At 53.2% G+C, this 21,979-nt stretch overlaps 1 protein-coding gene and 1 long non-coding RNA gene across 2 annotated transcripts; both read right to left on the bottom strand.

The window, feature by feature from the left end:
- Positions 1–4,137: 4,137 nt before the first annotated feature.
- On the bottom strand, positions 4,138–5,910 carry LOC120644115. The gene is made up of 2 exons (XR_005663411.1): positions 4,945–5,910; positions 4,138–4,835 (listed from the first exon to the last, which is right to left on the bottom strand). It is a non-coding gene; the product is annotated as an uncharacterized LOC120644115 (long non-coding RNA).
- An 8,286-nt stretch (positions 5,911–14,196) lies between these two features.
- On the bottom strand, positions 14,197–21,535 carry LOC120644106 (RRP12-like protein). Its single transcript, XM_039920669.1, has 19 exons — positions 20,919–21,535; positions 20,028–20,559; positions 19,676–19,930; positions 19,232–19,323; positions 18,660–18,857; positions 18,373–18,564; positions 18,064–18,285; positions 17,482–17,648; positions 17,292–17,385; positions 17,144–17,200; positions 16,936–17,064; positions 16,765–16,836; positions 16,266–16,379; positions 15,941–16,105; positions 15,717–15,845; positions 15,524–15,625; positions 15,343–15,419; positions 15,034–15,156; positions 14,197–14,954 (listed from the first exon to the last, which is right to left on the bottom strand). The coding sequence occupies exons 1-19, from the start codon at positions 21,456–21,458 to the stop codon at positions 14,402–14,404; spliced, it is 3,813 nt and encodes a 1,270-aa protein (XP_039776603.1). The 5' UTR covers positions 21,459–21,535; the 3' UTR covers positions 14,197–14,401.
- Positions 21,536–21,979: the final 444 nt, after the last annotated feature.

The following is a 21,979-nucleotide window of genomic DNA, read 5'->3' as shown; positions in this document are numbered from 1 at the left end:
TGGCCCGCTCCGGCGGAGACCGCTCGCCACGGTCGCTCAAAAGTCCACTCCGGTGGCCCGCTCCGGCGGAGACCGCTCGCCACGGTCGACAAAAGTCCACTCTGGTGGCCCGCTCTGGCGGAGACCGCTCGCCACGGTCGACTCAAGTCCACTCCGGTGGCCCGCTCCGGCGGAGACCGCTCGCCACGGTCGACTAAAGTCCACTCCGGTGGCCCGCTCCGGCGGAGACCGCCCGCAGCAGTCGCCACTGCCAGGTCCGGGGAAGTTTCTCGCCCCCTGAGCGGTCCGAGGTCCGTGTAGCCGCTTGGCTTGGTTCCATACCCCAAGCCTACACCTTCGCCGCCCTAAGAAAAGCGCTCTAGTACCTGAACCTGGCAACAGGTGTTCCGGCCTACAAGGGGTCCGGAGCACCCGCTCTCGACATGAGCACGCCGACACAGCCAAGTTATGTGGAAACACATCACAATAGTGGCCCCACCCGCGGGTTCGTACCTCTCCCGAGGTGGGCCCGGGGGCCACTGTCGGTACCCCAGGACTGGGGTACCCCCTCTTGTTGTGTCTCGGCAAGAGTCTCGTAGTTATCCTTAACTACGCCCTGACAGCCGAGCAGCCGGACCCCTGTGGTCCTGAGCCCTACTCTCCCGGCAAACGGCCCCGGACCCGCTCCCCGCTTGGGGAGGGTCCGGTGAAGCCACGTATCCCGGAGGAGGTAGCCCTCAGCCAAAACAGCTGGGGCCCCGGACCTCCTAGAGAGTTCCGGACCCCCGCCGGGTCCCGAACCCCATATACTATCCGGACCCCTCATCAAGGAGGAACCGACACCCCGCCTAGGGCAGGTCCGGAGCCGCCACGTGTCAGTGAGTGCGGCCACGCGCGCAGGACCGCATGGCTTCCCCTGGAAGACTCGTCTACCAACCGCATTCAATGCGGTAGGTGGAGCAGAGCCCGACGCGTCTTTTGCTTGGTTGCACTGTTGATCGCGTGTTACCAAGGCGCACAGTGCATTCGCTGGCGCCGCCCACGCCGCGTATGTCAGTCTACAATGCCAGTTGGACACGACGGCTCGGTTTCGCCCATTATGACGCCTACACGGTAGCCTCGACAAACTACGCCGCAAGCTACACTACCTCAACGGGCGCCTCGCCGATGGGACAGGAGCAGACCCCCCTCGGTCAGAGAGTCTACAAGACGATGAAGAGTATCCGGCAAGAGATTCTCTATCACTATACCACCATTAGTATCTATCTAGTATAAATACATCATTGTTGGGCCCACCTGTCGGGGTCCAACGCCTGTGTACGCGTCCTCCTTGCTCTATAAAAGGGAGACACCCGCTAGAGAAGGACTCAAGCCCGGCTGGGCAGAGGATAGACCAATTCATACTAAAAGCAATACATCACACAGTGGATGTAGGGTATTACGCTCCGGCGGCCCGAACCACTCTAAACCCGAGTGTTCTTGCGTTCTTGCCCCCAAGCTAGATCGGCCTAATCGCTTAGCACTTTCCCGAGTATTCCCCCTCGGGGATTAGGCGGGTGCATTCCGCCACCCGGCTGTGGGTACCCTAAAAAGCCCCTTGGAGACCGAAGTCTTCCAGCAGCAACAGCAGGAACGAAGAGATCGGCAGCCCCACGCCGGTGGAAATGTGCGAGGTGAATAGCACAAATTCCCCGGCGCGGAGGTTGCCGAGGGGAACCAAGCCTGCTCGGATCCCCCAGCCAGTCTCCTGTGGGCCCCACCCTAGCAAACGGCGCACCGTGCTCAGCTCCTCCTCGGTCTGGAATCGACGGGGGTGGCCGAGGGACGCCATCACACTGTGGGGTGTAGAGCAATCTATGCAGATGAGCAAGGGGGGAGGAGGCTCAAAGGCAAAGGGGCGCAAAGGTTGGAAGGAAGAAGGCGAATGCGGGAAAGTATCCGCGGTCTGCGGTTCGTTCCTTTATAAAGCCTGACCCAACCGGCATGCCCCGGAACCGTCGCCGCAACCCAAGCGACGCACACACCTGGAGTTAACCACCCAATCCATGGCAAGGGGCCCCGGACCCGCCTGCCAGGGAGGGCGCGTAACCACACAGGTGTGAAAAGGCGGGATCTGAACCGTCGTCCGCGCGCGAAGCGAGGCGGAAGCCGGGCTGACGTGCGCGCATTAAGCGCTGGCGTGACCGGGCTCTTCGGGACTGCGCTGGTGGTAAATACCCCGTTTACTCCAACTGCAACAATGCCGAGCGTCGCGCGCGTGACTAAGTGTACCACTGTGCGTGGGGACCACGAGTCAGTAAGCCGTTGCGATGTGATGAGGCAACAAAAAACCCGATGGACAGTCAAAGTCGGACAAGACTCCTGCAGTAAGAGGCTTCAAGTTATGCAAGGCCAAATCGCGGTAGTGGCCCCACCTGCGGGTTCGTCACCTCTCCCGAGCTGGGCCCGGGGGCCACTGTCGGTACCCTGAGAAGGGATACCCACTCCTACTGCAGCAAGACAGGACCCACATGGTCATCCGCGACTAGCGCCATAAGGTGCGGAGCTGCTGGGCCCCACGGGCCAGGCTCCTACCTCACCGGCCCAACGGCCCCGGACTCGTCCCCAGCTCTGGGACGGGTCCAGTGACGCCACGTGTCCCAAGAGGAGGGGAAGCCCCGAACCAACGGCCGGGGGTCCGGAGCCCCCGTAGGGGTCCGGGACCTCCCCGCGCCTGTCCGGACCTCCCAGGCGCATAGAGCCAACATACCGCCGGGGTGGTCCGGTGGCTACACGTGTCCCGCAGGTGCGGGCGCGGGCGCGGGTCTTCCACTGGAAGGCTCGCCCACCCACGCATTCAATGCGGGTGGTTGTGGCGTGCTCTGCCACCGCGGCGCGCAGGGCAGCCTTTATCAGGCCACACTGTAGACCGCATTTTACCGAGGTACACAGTGCAGCCGCCTGCGCCGCACCTGTGCAGAGCCCGTCTGTGCATTACTTGGATACGACGGCACGGCACTTTTCCATCATGCCGCCTACGCCGCAAGCTACACGGCCCGTTCAGCTACGTGGCAGGCAACGCTGCTAGCTACGCCTGGCGCCGTTTCGACAAGACAACGCCAGGTTATGCTGAACGGGGGATTCAAGGAGCAGGCAAGGAAATCCAGGAGTGAGATCTCCTTCACCTGCATCGCCATAATGTATGAACAATACGTTATTTTATACTACATCGTTGGGCCCACCTGTCGGGGACCCAGCAGCCATGTACGCGCCTCCCTTGAGATATAAAGGGGGGGCGCTCGCTGTACACAACAAGCCATCCAGAGCACACACAAACACACGCTGGACTCAGCTCCAAGCTCACCCAGACTCAAGCAATACAGCACACAGTGGACGTAGGGTATTACGCTCCAGCAGCCCGAACCACTCTAAACCTGCTGAGCTCATCGTGTTCTTCGTGTTCTTGAGCGAGATCGAACTAATCCTAGCTAACCCCCGAGTACTCACCCTCTGGGCTTAGGCGGGTGCATTCCGCCACCCGGCTGTGGTTTGCCACACCACGATTCTCTTTGAATTTCTACAGAAGAATTGTGGTGCCAAATGGACAAACATCCTTAGAAGCACGTCTAACATCTACTGATGCTCTTATAAAAAATTATTCATTAATTAGACAATATGTATGATAGATTTGAAGAGACTTGGAAAGGCACCACTATACTTCAGTAATTAACTTTGATAGTAAGGTACACTTGCGTCACACACATGTTTTAATTTTTTTAGAGATTATGGATCGATTATGCATGTCATTACATTTAATGTAGCTGGTGAAGGTACATAACCATTACATTTCTTTTAGAGATTATGGATCGATTATTGTGTCAATCAGATAATTAACAAAACAAATACTCTAGGATCAGAACAAATTGAATGGAGATACCATCTCAAGATCATTGTGCTCTCATTTCAGGTGCATTCAGTAAAGCTAAGGAAATCAGATAGCCTCACATTGAGCTTTCAGGACACTTGTACTTATGCAACGCAAAACTTGCCATACTTAAATTGCTTTCAATTTTCCTACACTCCGACGATAAGATTTTGCCAAGTGCTTAATTTTGTAATGCAAATCAAACAACCAAAAGATGATTTATAAATAAACAACTAAAACTTCTCAGCTTAGTATAACTCTGGACTACTCAAAACCATAACAATGTTTCATCCATAACAGGTAATCTGAAATTCATATCACACTTATATATGGACACTTTTCACACAACAAAATTTTCACAAATATAGTTCCCAACTCTACACTACAGCTCAATTGAGGGCCATCTGCCTCTGCAAAGCAAAGCTCCATACATATATATCATACTTCTGCCTCATGTGAACAAACCAATCTACCTCCCTGTGCCTAATGAATTTCCTGAAAAAATGAATTTGCAACCGCCACAAGTAATCTCCTCGACAAAATGAACCAGCCCCAATTTCAAATAGCGATAAATAACATATATCTGACATCATGCCCACAGTTTCTCTTAACTCTCAAAATAAGCACCCAAGACATGCTAGTTCAGTTCTTTTGCTCTAAGCCATTGACACCTCTGTACTTTATAGGAAGGACAGTGAGGAAGACATGCTAGTTCAGTTCTTTTGCTCTAAGCCATTGTGGGGCAATTATTGAAAGCTCCATGATGCCAATCGAGGCGTGCTAGCCCTGCTGTACACATATTAGAGAAATTTAACCATTCATCCTGATGATTGGAATAATGCAGCAAATCAGGAAGATGCATTATTCGCCCCTAAAGCGTGCAAGCCAGAAGGTCAATAAGTGCTGATAGCAGTCAAGGATGTACCTCCTGCAAAGGTGGCTATCTCCATAGCTATTAAGAATCACATGGCAATCCAGATATATATGTTAAACAACTGAAACTAATATAGTAATTATATGAAAAGAAAAGGAGGGAGCAATAGGTGGAATTTGTGTCTTACCTGCAACAGATAATTGAGTGATGCTAATTGCTCCAACTCATACCACAAATCTGGGCAAGCTTTCGCTATCACCCAGCATCGCACCACAAATCCAACCTGAGACCTAGCAATTGGGGACACCCAAACGTGAAGGTGAAGAGCACAGGCAGGCACAATCCAAAACTTCTCCCGGAGCAGCGATGAAGGCAGCCTCTGCACAGTGCACACAACCTAACGGCTTTGTACCTCCGTCCACATGAAGGTGAGGGGCAGCACACAACGACGACCGGTGGGGTAGACCACCAGTAGCGGCGGCGGCGGCCACCATGAAGAACGGAGAGGCCGCATACCCCTCATCAGTGCCAGCAATGAGCACCAGGAGGCACGGCGGCGGCGGGCACCATCGTCGACGGGAGACCAAGCGGATCAGGCCAGCCGCCCTCACCACGGCACGAATCGGCGGCCACAGTCCACAAGGCGGCGGCGGTGATAGGGAGGAGGCCGCCCCGGGCTCGGAGACGACGGATCCGAGATAGGGGGCGGCAGATCTAGCGATTGACGACCGGAAGCCGACGGATGCGGCGGCCAGCGGGCGCGACCTGGACGACGTTGGTGCTGACGGGCAGGGAAAGCGTGGAAAAAGGGAGTGGAGAGGAAGGGGACAGGAGGAGCGGCCCGAGGTTGATTTAGGCTTGGTGCTGGCTGCCACCGCCTCCGGGATGGGGACGTCTCGGATGGATGGCCGCCGAGATGCGGACCTCTTGGATGGATGACCGCCACCTTCGGGTTGTCGCTGCAGGCTGCCGGAGATAGATGGCCGGGGGGGGCGTAGGTCGGGTCTCGTACTGCGGGCGCCCTGCAGGCGGGCGGAGCAGGCCGGCGGAGATGGCTACGTGCCGGAGAGGAGGATGGGAAGAGGAAGGACGGCCCTAGCGGTCACGCGCGGGAGCGCGGGACGTCTCAGTTTTGGGCGAAAAAAAAGGACGGGTGGAAAAAAGAACGGAGGGGAAAAGAAGGTGCGCCCAGGATTCGAACCGCGACCATTCACTCGTGACGCGTGCGAGAGGGAGGCGGGGTGCGCGTGACCGCGTTGAAGCTGGATGATCCGGACGTTTCTGTGCGTCGATGTGCGTTGAAGCCCTCATGGGATGGATCTCCACCGTAGATTTTGATGGTTGTGTTTTCGTGGGGTACCATCAGTTGTGTGCACAATGTGTAGGCACCTCATTAGGTAGCACAATCCCGTGTGGATTTAGCAAAGAAAACTTCGTGCTTTAGGCCCTATTCCCAATCCATAAACCCCGTAAATGCAAAAAAAAAAACATCATATCGAATGTTTCGACACATGCATATGGTACTAAATGAAGTCTATTTACAAAACTTTTTGCATGGATGGGCTGTAAATCGCGAGACTAATCCAATGAGCCTAATTAATCCATGATTTGCAACAGTGATACTACAGTAACCATCCGCTAATTATTGATTAATCATGAATTAATTAGCATCATTAGATTCATCTCGCGATTTACAACTCATATGTGCAAAAAGTTTTATAAATAGACTTTATTTAGTACTTTAAATTAGCAAAATTCCAACGCAAAAAATTTTTGCGTTGGAACTAAACACGGCCTTAGTAGAGGGATAAGAATCTGAACAACTATGGCCTTTCGCATTGAAATTCCTGCCTCTTTAGCCCTTGTTGGTGATCATGGCAGACTGATGTTTTTTCAGTACTCTTGAGAAACTCGAAACCTGACACCTGGAGGTGTGTTCGCGGCAAAATTAAGCAATTCAGGATTGCTCCGGCTACTGTTGTGGCGGTGCCGCCACCGTTATCGTTCTCGTCAGCAATGCCAGCAGACCATGGCTGCAGAGCATGAGCATCGAGCTACCTTTGTGGCCTGGCTGCCCCATGATCCCAGAAACCGAATCACAATCGTCTTTTGGACCTTTATTCTAGCGATAAAGATGGATAATTCGGATGCAACTGAAGGAGGCCACGGAAGTTGAAGGCACAAGAACCTGACGGCTCACGCCACCCATCGCCCTCTCCAGTAGCGTCGTCAAATTGCTGACCGAACGGTGGACACGAGAACATTCGCGCAGACCGAACAAGATGATCCAGATGGTATACGAGAGCACAATACCCGCCGCCGTCGTCACGCACACTTACCACCGTCGATCGGCCCGGGCCGTCGGTGTGGGAGGCCTCTGTGGCTGCAGACTCAGATCGGTGGTTCGTGCTGCTCCGCCTTGCATGAGGAAGCCGGCTTCCCCGGCGCCGGTTGTCTTCGTGCGCGCTCGACGGTTCTGCACGCCGGCGAACATGGAGAGGGAAGACCACAGCCGGTGCCCCCTCCGGCTTCGTCTTGGCCCCTGCTGTACGCACGGCGCATGGCCGACGGCCAGCTGAATCGGGCGCGGCCATGGTTCAGGTGGCTAGGCACCACCAGCGTCAGCGCCCGCGCCTTGCGTGCCGAGTTGCAGCGGCGGCGAGCAGAGCGACGCGGACGCGGGGAGGCTACGACCAGGTAGGACGGCGGATGAAATACCGTCCGGGGTGGACGGTAAATGAAATACCGTCCACCCTGGGTCGTTGCTGTACGTTGGATCCGATTTTTACGGCCGTGATCTGTCCAATCCCTGGCCCGCCTCCACCTCTATTCTAAAGAGCGCCCCGTACACGACGCGCTCCCGTAGCTGCTGGCCGTCCGGCCTGCCGCGCCGCGCCGCGCGCCCGCCCCATCGGCGTTCACCGCGGCGGCAGGCCGCGGTCTCCCTCCATGGTGTCGCCGCCCTCTTCCTGAACATGGTTGCGCCGCCCGACTGCATGCACCATCCGCCGCCGGAGCGTGCCGGCCATGGCCGTCACCCTCGGCGTCCTGATGCAGTCCTACGGCCTGCAGGTTGCGAGGGTGCCGGAGGCTCCTGGCCATGCCGCGTTCGCCACGCCGGTGGCCGGGCGGCCTCCCTCCGGTCCGCATCCCCCATCACTGCCTCGCCTCCGACTCTGCAGCTGCCCCGGGCGCGCCGGCGACGAGATGGCGGCACTCGCGGCGCCGGCCGGCCTCCCTCCAGCCAGCCGCTGACCTCTTCCGGAACCAAGGCACGACACCGCCGCCGGCCGCTCCCAGGAACCTCCCGATCGGGTAGGTGCCGTCGGCTGCAGGCTGCAGTAAACTGCTGGTTGGACAATGAGTATTGCAAACTGCAGATCAGATCGGTGGTTCATGCTGCTCCGCCTTGCACGAGGAAGCCGGCTTCCCCGGCGCCGGTTGGGTTTGCGCGCGCGCTTGACGATTCTGCACGCCGGCGAACAGGGAGAGGGAAGACCCCAGCCGGCGCCCCCTCCGGCTTCGTCTTGGCCCCTTCTGTACGCACGGCGCATGGCCGACGGCCAGCCGGATCGGGCGCGGCCATGATTTAACCACCAGCGGCAGCGCCCGCGCCGTGCGTGCCGCGGCACGCTGATTTGCGGCAGCGGCGAGCAGAGGGACGCGGACGGCTACGACCAGGGAGGACGGTGAATGAAATACCGTCCGGGGTGGACGGTAAACGAAATACCGTCCACCCTGGGTCGTTCTCGTCCGTTGGATCGGATGTGTGCAGCCACGATTGCAGTCCCTGGCCCCGACTCCGCCTCTGTTCTGAAGGGCGCCGTCCGACCCGCATCTGTAGCTGCTGGCCTGCCGCGCGGGCACCGCCACCGGCGGTCGCCGTGCTGGAGGGCCTCCGTCCGCGCCGCGTCGCTGACCACTTCTGCGACATGGCCACACCGCCGCGCGTACCGGCGGAGTGAGCATCGAGCTACCTTGGTGGCTTGGCAGCTCCATGACCCATATCGGCCCGGCCGTCGGTGTGGGAGGCGTCTGTGGCTGCAGATTCAGATCGGTGGTTCGTGCTGCTCCGGCTTGCACGAGGAAGCCCGGCTTCCCCGTCGCCGGTTAGCTTCGCGCGCGCTCGACGGTTCTGTACGCCGGCGAACATGGAGAGGGAAGACCACAGCCGGCGCCCCCTCCAACTTCGTCTTGCACCGCCGCCGAAAACCCATCATCCATCACCGAATAGACCCCCACAGAATATGGCGCGGTCACGCCAGATGACAGCCGAATCCATCCCCTCTAGCCGCGTTGCTGCCTCTCGCCCGGCGAGCTTGGCCGAACGAGCGGACAGTAACGGCCGGCGGCAGCCGGACCATTTCTGAGCGACTCAGCACCGGGACTCTGGGAGGACGTCTACACGCAGAGAGGGCTCCCCAGTACGACGGCGTCGAAGTGCTCCGCCGCTCCGGGGCTCCGGCCAGGCGTGGCGTGAAGCGCGGCGCCTTGCCAGTCGCTACGACCAGGGAGGACGGTACCGTCCGGGGTGGACGGTAAATGAAATACCGTCCACCCTGGATCGCTCCCGTCCGTTGGATCAGTTGTGTGCGGCCACGATTGCAGTCCCCTGCCCCGACTCTGCCTCTGTTCCGAAGGGCGCCGTCCGACCCACATCTGTAGCTGCCGGCCGGCCGCGCGCGGGCACCCCCACCGGCGGTCGTCGGGCTGGTCGGCCTCCGTCCGTGCCGCGCCGCTGACCTCTTCCGCGACATGGGCACGCCGCCGCGCGGACCGGCGGGGTGAGCACTGAGCGATGCTCCTCGCAAGGGGCCAAACAGAACAGGCCGAAGTGTCCGCGCCGTGCCATGCGCCATGAGCGTCTAGCCACAGGCTCCGGCAGCGTACTCGTTGATGAGGCTGCCATGCCTCAATTGCAAGCGCATGCCACACGACCGCACGGCCAGCCCGCACCTTTGTGGGTTCCAAATGCCATCCGTTCTCAGCATCTCACGGAGCACCCAGCCGCCGCCGCCGCCGCCGCCGCCGCGACGGGGTTAGCCCCCGTGCCTGCGATACGAACGCCGGCCGCCGCAGGGAAAATCAGCCATGGCAGACACAATCGATAGCGGTTGGGATGCGTGCACCTAACCACCATCAGTGGGCAACCGCAAGCTTACAGCAGCGAGCAAGCCATGCGGGGCGCAGAGGCAAGCTGAGAAATCAGGGGACCTGGGGTGGACGGTATTTGAAATACCGTCCACCCCTGCAATTTCTTCTAATTTTCGTTTCTCTCTCCATGCATCATGTCACTGCCTGAAATTTTGCACAGCGGTGCGGCAATCCATTGCCCGCCTCCTCGAATTTTTGCAAGATTTTTGAGCTCCTGTGACGCCGTGAAACGGGGGATCCAGGGGGTAGACGGTGTCTGAAACGCCGACCATTGGCGACTCGGCGTCTGTGGTTCATCCTCCACGGGCAATGGACTGAGCCGTATGATGCCAGAAACACTTGCGCGGCCACCCAACCCGGCTCGGAGATCCCTCGCCACTCTAGGAGCCGCATGCCAGCGACGCGCGGTCGCGGAGCGCCCGGCCAGCGGCGGATTCTTGACTGGACCGACGACGGCGACGAGTTCGTCCGAACGCCGCAAGTGAGCTGCAACGGAAGCAGGCGAGGACGCTTGCACGCGGCCGGAGCCGGCTGCCAGGACGTTCCTATTAGGCTCTGCCCCCGGAGGACGCCTCCATTGAAAGAGGATGCCGAGCGCTCCGGCCTGGCGCGGTGCGGCAACTACTAGGTGGCCCGGCAAAGGAAATACCGTGGGTGGACGGTAAATGAAATCCCGTCCACCCTTGGGGGCAATGACAACCGTTGGATCGAAAATCAGCGGCCGTTATTGGGGCCCCGCCTCTGCCCATCACGCCCCCCTCCCCCTTCTCTCGCCTCGGACTCTGCAGCTGCGCGCCGGTGGCGAGATGGCGGCGCCGGCCTGCCTCCCTCTAGTCCGCCGCGGATCTCTTCCGGGACAAAGGCACGTCGCCGCCGCCGGCCGCTCCCAAGAACTTCCCGATCGGGTACGTGCCGTCGGCTGCAGTACACTGCACCGTACTCGCCGACGAGACCGCCATGCCTCCTTTGCTAGCGGCTAGCGCGGGCAACTCGACCCGGCACGGCCAGCCAGCAACTTCATGGGGCTCGGCTCCTTACGCCATCCGCCTCGCCGCGAGCACTCTCTCGTGGTCTCACGGAGCACCCGGCCGGCGACGGGTTTGGCCCCTGCGCCTCCGGCACGAACGCCGGCCGCCGAATGGCAAATGGGCAGTGGCACACACAATCGATAGCGGCCGGGATGCATGCGCCTCAACTACCATCTCACTAGTTGATCGGATTAGCTTTCACAGCAGCATGGAAGGCAAACTAGCGTTCCAAGGTTCGGGACGGCAGACGCACAGGCAAGCTGAAAAATCAGGGGACCTGGGGTGGACGGTTCCACCCCTCCGATTTCTTCTTATTTTCGTTTATCCCTCCATGCATGATGTCACAGCCTGAAATTTTGTACCATAGTGCGTCGATCTATTGCCTTTCTCCTCGAATTTTCGCATGATTTTTTGAGCTCCTGTGCGGCTGTGCCGCTGTGAAATCGCGGACCTGGTGTGGACGGTGTTTGAAACGCCGACCACCCCCTGCCGTTTCTCTTCTCGCTCACGCAATGATGCGATACGGAAGGCAAGATCCAGAGGATTTGCTGCACTTGATTTGCCTTCCGTGAGTTGTGTTTGATCACGGATGAGCAGCTTAGCTGCAAACTGGATGCGCCACACGACAAGCGGCCATCACCGTGCCCTGTTGCCCTCCGCCGCCCGGGCGGCCGCGCGCATTCCGGCAACGGTGGCTCTCCATTAAGGATCCGTTGATGCGGGAGGCAACCGGATACGGCGAACCTTCGGCCAGACGTGGCGCAAAGTGTATGGCCGCGGGTGCCTTGCCTGACATCGCCGACCCGGACGTCGTCCATGGTGCCAGCTTTCCGTGCCACGACCAGCGGCGCAGCCATGGCCGCCGACCTGTTGCAGCAGCGGCGAGCAGAGGGACGCGGACGCGTGGAGGCTGCGACCAGGGAGGACGGTGGATACCGCCCGGGGTGGACGGTAAATGAAATACCGTCCACCCTGGGTCGTTGCTGTACGTTGGATCCGATTTTTGCGGTCGTGATTCATCCAATCCCTGGCCCGCCTCCACCTCTGTTCTGAAGAGCGCCCCGTCCACGACGCGCTCCCGTAGCTGCTGGCCGGCCGGCCTGCCGTGCCGCGCGCGCGCCCCATCGGCGTTCACCGCGGCGGCAGGCCGCGGTCTCCCTCCATGGTGTCGCTGCCCTCTTCCTGAACACGGCTGCGGCGCCCGACTGCATGCACCATCCGGCGCCGGAGCGTGCCGGCCATGGCCGTCACCCTCGGCGTCCTGATGCAGTCCTACGGCCTGCAGGTTGCGAGGGTGCCGGAGGCTCCTGGCCATGCCGCGTTCGCCACGCCGGTGGCGGGGCGGCCTCCCTCCGGTCCGCGGCGAGCGGCGAATTCTTGACTGGACCAACGACGGCGACGAGTTCGTCTGATTGCCGCGAGTGAGCTGCAACGGAAGCAGGCGAGGACGCTTACACGCGGCCGGAGCCGGCCGCCAGGACGTTCCTGTTAGGCTCTGCCCCGGAGGACGCGTCCATGGAAAGAAGATGCCGAGCACTCCGACTCCGGCCTGGGCCGGCGCGGTTACGCCCACCTAGGGTGGTCGGCAAACGAAATACCGTCCGGGGTGGACGGTAAACGAAATACCGTCCACCCTGGGGGTCGTTACCATCCGTTGGATCGGATCTCTGCGGCAGAGATCGACCCATTCGTAGACCCTGACGCCTCTGTTCTCATGACTTGACTTGCCGCACCCGCGCCCCATTGGCGTCCTCGCGCCGGCCGGGCGGCCGGCCTCTTTCCGAGCCGAGACCCACCGCTCGCTTCAAGGTAGCTCCCTTCCCCAACACCCCCTCGGTTCAGGTTGCTTGTAGCTGCGGCAGGAACAGCAAGGCCGGCGCGGTGCGCCGGCGCTATCGCTTGTTTGAATGTTTTCGTACAGCTAAATGCCCAAACGTGAGCTTGATCTTCATCTGGGCGCCCTGATGTTCTCCAAACCTACCAAGAAAAATTGCTAGTTCGTTCCCTGCTCGGATATAATATAAGTTGTACATTGCTGAATCAATGTCAAGCCGGCAGCAGCTCAACTTGTTTTAGCCTCACTGTTTGCAGACGGCCATGGTCCTTATCATCCTTGTTGCCGCCTCGCAGGCAAGCGCCTGAGGACAGTGCCTTCAGCGGCGCGGCGTCGCGTGGCCATTGTTGACAAAGTCCGACGAGCCCCAGGCATTAAGAGCTAGGCGGCCGCATGAGCAGAGGTGCTCCGGCGTGAAGATAAACTCGGTCTCCAGCTATGCAAGCCACTCAACTGGACGGGCTGCCCCCAATTCACCAGAATTGCCGCCGTCTCGTTGGGGTCGCGAGCACGGGGACGCCGGAGAGAGGCCGGCCGCCGCTGCTCGGCACGAAACGGCGTCGAGGCCGTCCCGCGAAGGCCGCCGCCACATCATCATCCTTTCAGCCGCCGGAGGAACACTCGAGAAAACGGCCGCGATGCGATGGCGCGCCGGCGGGACGGCGAACAATACCCGGGGGGGCCTTGGGGGCTATGATCACCGTTGGATCAAACATCTGCGGCTGTTATTGATCCCCCGCCCAGGCCCCGCCTCTCTGCTCATCGGCCGCATCCCCCATCACTGCCTCGCCTCTGACTCTGCAGCTGCCCCGCGCGCGCCGGCCGGCCTCCCTCCAGTCCGCCGCGGACCTCTTCCGGGACAAAGGCACGTCACCGCCGCCGGCCGCTCCCAGGAACCTCCCGATCGGGTAGGTGCCGTCGGCTTGCAGGCTGCAGTAAACTGCTGGTTGGACAATAAGTACTGCAAGGTGCCTCAAACTGCTGGTTGTGATCTTCGCCTGATAGTCTGAGCCATAAACAATGTCTAGTCAGCACGCAGTCATGCTGAACTTTCATGATGCTTCAGCAATGTGTTGGACCCGCAGCGAGAAGCTGAACGCGTTTTAGCTTCAGAGAGTTTGCAGACGACAATTGATACGTTGAGCTACGCACGGTCGCGTGCAGTATTGCAGTGCAATTACCACTGCTTTGGCTTGCACAATGTTGCTGCGATGGGACGGTAGAATACTGCTTGCTAGTCTCACTCTAGTGATACACCTTCAGTACTGAACCCAAATATCTGAGAATTACAGGTGTGATGAGATCATGACTTCACGATAGGGAATCGATCAACCAAATACATGGTACAAATTGAACTATCGCTTCATTTCCACATCCGTTGGCGTCTGTGGACTGTGGTACATGTCGCCGTGACAACTTTAACTTGCGTCAAATGCATAAATTTCAAAGAATTTAATTGCCATTAAACATGCAGAACAATCTGTTTCAATACAAATCGAAGTGTAGAGCTTCTAACCAAAACATGTTCCCGTAAAATGAAGCTACGGTACAAGCACATGTGCTTCTGAATGGCACTATACAGATCAACTAAACACAAAGCTTCATCGCCCTGTCTCCTCGACACCCTCTTATTTGTTCTTTTTGTGCTTCATCTTCCCCGTCCGCTTAGCAGCGAGCGCGGCACTAGCACTCTTCCCTTCAAGCCTCTTGGTGACCTTCATGACACTGGCCATACCCTTGCGGGCAGACGCCTTGCGGTCCGACCTGCGGTTCAGCAGCTTACGATCCAGCGGCCAGTACGCGTAAGGTTCCATCTTGTCTTTCTTCTTCAGATCACCACCAGCCTTCTTGCTGGTGTACTCGTGGCCAGTGTAGGCCCAGCCAGAGCTCGTCTTCCTCTTCTTAACGGACTGGCTTCTGACAGAGCTCCTTCCATCAGCCTCATCATCGTCACGAGAGACAGGCTTCTTTTTACGCTTCTCCCGCTCTTCACGCACAATTATACGGCCTTCAGGATCCACCTCGAACTCATCTTCGTCGTCATCGGGTGCGGTCCTCTTTCTTCCTGATTTGAGGGCCAACCGCACTGTTTTCTGGTCAAGCAAATCTAAGGGTTCGCCAGTTGATTGGTCAATGGACTTCTCCAATAAGCTCTTATCAGCTTGGCGCCTCCGACTCGACCTAGACAGGATCAACAAAAGAATATTACATCAGTTTCTAACCAGAACTTGCACACGTATGCCACTATCATCTCACATACCGTGTTGAAGCTTTTGATCCAGCGCGAGAAGTAACGGTATGCTGGGTAGAGAAGGGACCATCAGATTCATCGTCATCACTTCCAAAATCCGAAAACATCTGTGTATGATTCCATCTACTTTGCCTGTAGGAAACAAGGACCAGACAATTGAGCAAACACAAGCTGTGGATATCATATGCTCACAATTAGATCAAATAACATTAATTTTGTCAATCCCAGAACTATAAACAAATTCTGGATTTCTGAGCTTAAGAAACTTGACAACACACTTCGGTCAACTGAATTGAGGCACTACCACCCCCATAGTACCTTGTAGCTCCTGAGGCCATAGACATTGCATCACCATCCTCGGAAGATTTGGCCTTCCGCATTTTTCGCTCATTAATCTGAATATAGCATGTACTCAATAGTAAGAGAAAAGAGGGAAGGAGAAAGAAAATGGCCTTCCTTTCTAGATTGAAAAAGAATGCAGCACAAAACAATATGTTACCTTCCTGATATTGGTGAGCAATTTCATATGCTCTTCGGGCATCACAGCCTTCACAGCATCTAAACCGCATTTCTTTACAAGAATTTCTATGAGTGACTTAACCTGACAATGGGGATGTGGGGTCAATACCAAGCTCCAAGAAGGGGGGGAAATTGCATGTTTCTTTTCTCAAGATTATTGTAGCAACAGATACCTTTGCTTTGAAGGAATTCTTTGTATCACTTTGCCAGCTCAACAAACCCTCGACAACTCCCTTCAAGTGCTCATGCAACATGTCAGCTTTAGATTTAGCCACTAGAGCTTTGACAAAACCTAAGTTTGCCTGACCACAATATTGATGCCAGTGTAAGAGCTAAGAAAAGTTATAAAATGGTAAAAGGGTAAAGAAATAAACTAGAATTGTGCTGTTCCCTTTACTTTGACAATTTCCCGGTTGTTCCTCTGCATAAGCAAGAAAGTCTGAGGGAGGAGCTTGTACGCGAGTCCAATAAGCTCTGAGAACTCATAAGTTAGTCGAGCTAATCCAGTAACGACAGCACTAATGGCACATGGAGTTTGACCAGACACCAGACCACCAGCAACCTAAATATAATATCCAACAGAGTTAAACCAAATTATAAATGTGTATTATGTATATGAACATAACATAGCAAAGTGATCTCATAATTCATGGAATAACTAATCAATTTAATGATTGCTGAGTAAGTCGGCCAGGGAGTGGCTAGCACAATTGAGATAGTACCATGCCAAAAAACTGGTGTAAGCTGTCCTTCCTCACGTCATTTCCAGCATCTTCGCATGCACGAGCAATTTCAATAAGCAAGTCATAAGCTCTGTTCCTGGTTTTTTTATTTGCCTGTCAATAAACATCAGCAAATAACTGTTAATCACATGGCTTTTTATTGCATAACACAAATGTAGTTGAAGAAGCATTCCCATCAGAACAAACGAGTAGTTTGCTTGAGCTTGAGCAACCAATGCTAAGCTTCGAGATTATGCACTGACATTTTTTTCCAAAGAAGGCGTTAAGCAAACTAAGAATTCATCTATATTGTTCTGAAAAAGGCAGGACAGCTTCATTGTTTAATACACAGCAAAAGGCTAACAGAGTGATAGTACAACTGTACAAGTATAGAACCCATTTAACACCAATAATGTCCAGATAAATGGTTAGGTGGCAAGCATCCTGATTGAGCCATATAATTGAGAAACTGTGCAAAACCAAATGAAAGTTTAGTTACCTCTTTCAATGCGAGAAGTATTTCAGTGATGAAAGAACTAATAATGTCCCTCTTTCTAACCATAGATGAATCCTGCAGATAGACAAGTGTATAGTTCTTGTTACTGCTGTTACAGGTCAGCGTGCGCATTTGTCAAGAAAAACAGAACAGTGGTTTTTAGTTTTTACCAACCTTCAAAATGTAAACAATAAGGAGATAGAGACATTCAAGCCTGTAGCGTTTCGAGGGAAATTGACAGGGCATCGATGAAATCATCAACTCTAACAGGACATCCAAATTCTTTTCAACAAATTCAGCATCCTGAAAAAAGCAACGATCAATTAAAAATGGAACTTTACTTTTGTTACGCGCAATAATTTATATGAAAACGTTAACAGACCTTAAGTAGCATTGAAAGGACCTTGTATGCTCTCTTTTGAATCAAAGAATCACTGTCCTAGAAACAGAAAATTATCAGGCAAACTGAAATTAGATTCTTGGTTACATGGAAAAAGCAACCATAATTTACATTAAACCATATTCTGTACCTTAATTGCAGGTTTCACATAACTGAATAGCACATTGACAGACTTAGCAGCCAAACCAGGCATCAATGAAGCTGCAAAATCCAACAGTAGAGCCCTGAAATCAAAACAACATTTAAGATCAACATCAGACTTCAGCTGGAATCTATCTGCAAATAGACAAGAAATTGCAAGAACATAAACTCGTGCAAACCTTGTCATGCTATTTGTGTTGGAGTTGGTTTCAATTTGCATCAAACTATCATCCACTGGCTCTGCATTAACAGCTTTTGTGGCATCCAACAACTTTCTTATCGAATCAAGGAAGAACTTGCCAACAACATCTTTGTCTGATATGGAAGCTATCTCACTTATCGCAGGCTACAGGTTCAATCAAGAGGGGGAAAATATGCAAGTTACGTACTTTGAAGTAACATAACTGAAATGCAATCAGCAAATAATTGAACTCAGAGACTCACACAATGAGAATTGTAATTTCAGTACATAAAATAGCAGACTTTCTTTACAGAAAATATGATAGTTTGGTTCCCAAAAAGAATAGTTACAACAGTCAGGGCACGCAAAGTTAGATTTCACTCTTTATATGCAACTTCAGAAGCCAAAACAAACAATTCCCCAAAAAATAAAGGTGCTTAAAGTTTCTTCAGCCAGTAAAATGGTATCACCAGCACAGAAATGACTCAGTATTTCATTGGGTAGCAAAGTCCTTTCAAAGAACAAATGAAATCAGAAGAGATCAAGAGAGCATACCAAATAACACACAGCAATAACATACCTGCAATAATCCAATAGCATCCTTTGAGGACGTCAAGAATATAGAACAAAGTACATCCAAAAGCTTTGATGAAAAAGAGCGTATCGCTTTCAGGTTTTCCTCTGCCAGATTTTTAGTATAACGTTCCTTTGCTCTTCTTTCAGATTTGCTTAGTTCATCCTCAGAAAGAATATCTTCTTCTCTAGAAACTGACAAAGCTTCTTTGTTTTGTTTAATCAAAACCTACAGAGACCCCAAGTTAAAAAAATATAGAAGAAATTACGAAGGGCAAAACAGTTACTGTAACATAAAGGAGCCAATGCGGAGCACCTGAATACTGGAGCAAACAATGCCACGCAACTCGTGCTGGTTTTGGAGAGTATCGCATAAAACACTCTGTAGAACTCTAAAGTTGCTTGAAGTATCACATGTATAGTTGCAACAAGATGGCAACAAAGACCACAGAGAATACACGTAACCTTCAGCTCTCTTGGCGGAGAAAAGCTTGTCATCCTTCAAGAGCTGTTCAGATGATGTGTTCTTAACATAGTAAGAGTGCAGTTCAAAATAGAAGTATTTTTGTAAAATGCACAGAATTTTTTATGAACACATAGTACCTTAGTAATGCTTTTCTCTATGGCTTTAACAAAACCCAGAACATCTTTTAAGAAAAATTGTAAACTGGCACCAACAATATGCTTCTCTAGAATAGGGAGAATCCATTCATTTTCATCACATAATGACCGAATCTGAAGAATTTCAAGAACATTCTTTGGCCCCATTGCAGCAACTGCTGAGCCAATACATGCATTGAGCTGCAGAATAAAAGTAAATGGATGTGAACCAGATTAAGCAATCATACAGAGACCAAACAAAATTCTAGCGGAACAAAGGCATGCAAGTGCACAGCACTATCTATCATCTATTTTCTTAGCAAGATCTTAACCAGCATAAGGTAGCATGAATTAGGCAAAATTATGAGTTATAAAGTAACTCTAGTGCACAGCAGCCATGATTGCCCAAGCAACATCTGTGGCAACTGGCAAGGCAGATAAGCAAGCAGGATTGAAGTCTCGGTCTACGCGAGAGACCTTCTTCTTTCACTAACGCTCGGGAGGTGGCTAGCCCCTCGCAGGCCGAGTTTTTTCTGTGTAGCTATACTCTGAAAACTTATACGGGAAAAATATACCTGCTTCCGGAAAGAGAAGTCATCATCTGACATGTTTTGCATATCCGCCAGGTTCTTGAGTGCTTCAGGCAATAGGTCAGCTGAAAACTCTCCTGTTTTTTATGTTAGGCATCAGCTCAGAAACTCATAATCCTTGAAAACATGCACATAACTAAATGTAAAAATGCAATAATTCAATTTGTCAAAAAAAAATGCTCACAAACATTCAATTGATTTTGCAAGTAACAGTGCAAAGACCAAAGACAGTAGAATTTACAAAAACATGATGCCTTTGTGACAGAAAAGACTAGGAACTTTAAATCATCAATATCGCAAAGATATCAATATCGAAGATGATCATCTAGGCTTCCCATCATAACAGAATCAATTATATGATGCAGTCTGAAACATATTGACCAATCAATATGAATGAGGGAGGATATGCTAAGGCACTGAAATACATACCTAACTTGTCAAATGTTACTGAGATTAAATGAAATGATTTATCCCAAACGTCGCTATAGCGGACATCTAGCAAGCCTTCTAGGATAGCACATATCTTCTCTATGACTGTGGGATCCGACTTTAATCCTTGATGTCTAGCCTTGATCTGAGCAATGCCCTGAGACACCATGGTTTCGTCGATGCAGTTATCTATTAAACCTTTAAAAGCCTCCACAGATGAAAACCTTGCCTCTTCAAATTCACTTGACAATATATCTGGCAACCAATTATGAAAGAAAAGGCATGTCCATGATGATGCTATGCAAGAATCATAGACCAATTAAGCAATGGTAAAGTTAATGAGAAGAGCTACCTCCAAGCGAAGTAAATATCAATGGAAGCTTTACAACGCATATGTTCTTATTTTGATTGTAAATTTTCTTAGTACCAACATGTAAAAGCCGCGCAATTGAAGCCATTTCATCTCCTGATTTCCTTTCTGAAGACACTGACAGACCTAAAGAGCACATAACGTCCAATAAAACATCGGATTTGAGCTGTAGAGCTGGACTCTCACCAATGGCATTCAGAATCTCCAATATACTCCTCCTCAAAATTGGTTGCTGCAGATCTAACAATGCTTTAAAATATTTTAAGATGGTATTGGAAGGCTTTGATGCCATAAGGGGAAGGCAGCATTTCAGTCCATTCAAAATATACAGGACCTCCTTAGCCCCTTTAGGTCCTTCTTCTGCTACACCTGTATTCACTGCACTTGACCCGCCAGCAAGAAGCAGAAACCGTTCAAAGCATCTTGTTATTCCTTCACTTGCTGGAACCAAAATTGCTTGTCTTTGAAAACTTTGGAGAACATCTCTCAAGCATGAATGAGCTTGCTTTCTCACCTACAACCCATCAAAGTAATCTATGATTTACTCTCTCAATAATTAGTCATGGACTTGAGTTATGAAAATATACTTGTTCATAGTCATTTGCTAGATATTATAAAAGTGGACAGTACCAAACTTTTACTAGAATTGAACGAGATTTTCTAGAATTGGCATAATTATTAAGTTGCTTTGCACCTGTAACCAGGCAAAATTCGGAGCCACAACAAGACTTTTTTACATACTAATGAACCTGAATTTCCTACAGCCAAGTTACACAGGCAGCAGCAATGGAACAAGCCAGTGAGGAATGTCAATTTGTATCATTGAACAGAACGAATTTTTTCACAGCAAAGTTTGAGAGCGCTTCGCTTTACCTTCGGCCGGTGATCAGTGGCGAGCCTTAGAATGACTGTATAGAGAGGCTCCACTGCCTCCCAGTTCGCCCTGTCCCCCGCAGATATCAAATGGGCCAGGCACCTCAACCCCGCCCTCACGCCTGAGTCGGGCGTCGAAGGGAACTCGAGCACGCGCACCATGTCTTCCGCGACCTCACGCCCTCGGGCGCGCGCCACCGCGGCCGGGAGGGCCGGCAGCGCCGCGGAGAGGAACGCGAGGAGCGCGCCGGCGACGTGGCGGTCGGCGCCCCCAGCCCCCGCGCGCGCCAGCGGGGCGAGAGCCGCGGCGGCCGCGGCGAAGTACGCGACGGGCGTCGGTTCGACGCCCCGGTCCCTGACGGCCTGCGCCATGGCGGCGGCGGTGGCGCAGAGGTGCTGGAAGTCCTCCCGCGGCGAGCCGCCGAGGCGCTCCAGGATGGCCGCGGCCAGATCGGCCTCGCCGTCCAGCAAGGAGAGGTCATCGTCGCCGGCGGTGGAGCGCGGGGTCTGCGGGAGCTCAGCCATGTCGACGTCGGCCATGGCGGGCGGGCGGGTGTGTGGGGAGCCGCACGCACGCCGGCCGAACGCACTGGGGAGTTCGGAAGCCGACGCGCTAGGGTTTTGCGGGAGTTAGCGTCAGCTCAGTGTTTTGTTTCGTTGGCGCGAGTGGGTACGGGCCTTGAAGTGGGCTGGACCGAATTTAAGTGCAATGGATATGTAGGGCCTAGTATTTTGTATTAGGTCGGCAGGAGGATAATTTATCGGAGCTTCTAATTTTTTTATTTTTAAATTTTTGTGCAGAATTATACGTTTAAATAAAAAATTTCAAATTTAGATGCACACCGCCGTTTCAAACGGTGGTAGGAATTCTGTAGCAGGTTACCGCAGGTTGAACCGACGGTAAATCCCTTCTCTTGACAGCAAATTTAGAAAACTATAACTATTACATTATGAATTCGGATGGAGATAAAATTTATACGAAAATTATAGATTTCGACAAGATTGTTCAAACTTTTTTCATTTCGAATCATCTTGGTATGAGCACTAAGATGATTCCAAAT

The sequence above is a fragment of the Panicum virgatum genome, chromosome 1K (assembly GCF_016808335.1).
Source record: "Panicum virgatum strain AP13 chromosome 1K, P.virgatum_v5, whole genome shotgun sequence".
NCBI lineage: Eukaryota > Viridiplantae > Streptophyta > Magnoliopsida > Poales > Poaceae > Panicum > Panicum virgatum.
The sequence above is the reverse complement of the archived record's forward strand: the minus strand, read 5'-3'. Positions and strand labels throughout refer to the sequence as shown.